The sequence below is a fragment of the Sinocyclocheilus grahami genome, unplaced genomic scaffold (genome assembly GCF_001515645.1).
Source record: "Sinocyclocheilus grahami isolate Dianchi unplaced genomic scaffold, SAMN03320097.WGS_v1.1 scaffold2279.1, whole genome shotgun sequence".
NCBI classification, from domain to species: domain Eukaryota; kingdom Metazoa; phylum Chordata; class Actinopteri; order Cypriniformes; family Cyprinidae; genus Sinocyclocheilus; species Sinocyclocheilus grahami.
Genome location: NW_015507458.1, coordinates 43,941 through 44,870, shown reverse-complemented (window position 1 = coordinate 44,870; position 930 = coordinate 43,941). Strand labels below are relative to the sequence as shown.

The following is a 930-nucleotide window of genomic DNA, read 5'->3' as shown; positions in this document are numbered from 1 at the left end:
AAGGAATAGGTTGAAGAGGAAGAGGAGGAGGAGGAGGAGGAGGAGGAGGAGGAGGAGGAGGAGGAGGAGGAGGAGGAGGAGGAGGAGGAGGAGGAGGAGGAGGAGGAGGAGGAGGAGGAGGAGGAGGAGGAGGAGGAGGAGGAGGAGGAGGAGGAGGAGGAGGAGGAGGAGGAGGAGGAGGAGGATGTGGTGAAGGAGGAGGAAGAGGACATGGTGAAGGAGGAGGGAGATGAGGAGGATGTGGTGAATGAGGAGGAGGAGGAGGAGGGAGAAGAAGGGCAAGGAGACAAGCAGTCTCAGATGAAATTCAAGCCACTTTAGTTGACCATGTCCTTGTACATGGTATGACTATGAGGGAGGCTGGGCAACGAGTACAGCCAAATTTGTGTCGCTTCACCGTCGCCTCCATCATCAGAACCTTCAGGGAGGAAAACAGGTAGGTGTACTTACAGTTAGACTGCTCTGTACAGTAACTTTAGAGTGCATACACTGTCGCACTATGCTACTGTAATAAAGAAATGCATCAAATTGCCTCGCATACAGATATAGTTTCAGTTTTTCCTGTTAAAAGGATGTGTGACAGTTACAGTAATGAGTGCTTCTATTTTTGTAGGACACAGAGACGACCACCTGGTGGAGGCAGGCTAAGGCTTTTGTCGGAGGAGAAGGAGTGGGAGCTTGTAAACATGGTCATTGCCAATAATGTAATCCGCCTGTGAGAGATTCAAAGGAGAGTGATTGAGGATAATCATCATTTTCGAGGGATAAATGCCATCAGCCTCTCCACAATTGATCGTATCCTCCTAAAGCACCGGTTTCGGATGAAACAGGCATACCGTGTCCCTTTCGAACTAAACTCTGACAGAGTGAAAGACCAACGAGTGAAATATGTTCAGGTATGAGTTTTGATATTGTATGAAGTATTGTGTA

At 48.6% G+C, this 930-nt stretch overlaps 1 protein-coding gene across 1 annotated transcript in view; it reads left to right on the top strand.

The window, feature by feature from the left end:
• LOC107574587 (stonustoxin subunit beta-like) overlaps positions 1-719 on the top strand; it is a 13,371-nt gene extending 12,652 nt beyond the window's left edge. The window contains exon 6 of the mRNA XM_016261033.1: positions 614-719. Coding sequence (XP_016116519.1) covers positions 614-719 — 106 coding nt within the window. The remainder of the gene's footprint in view (positions 1-613) is intronic.
• The last annotated feature ends 211 nt before the right edge of the window (positions 720-930 follow it).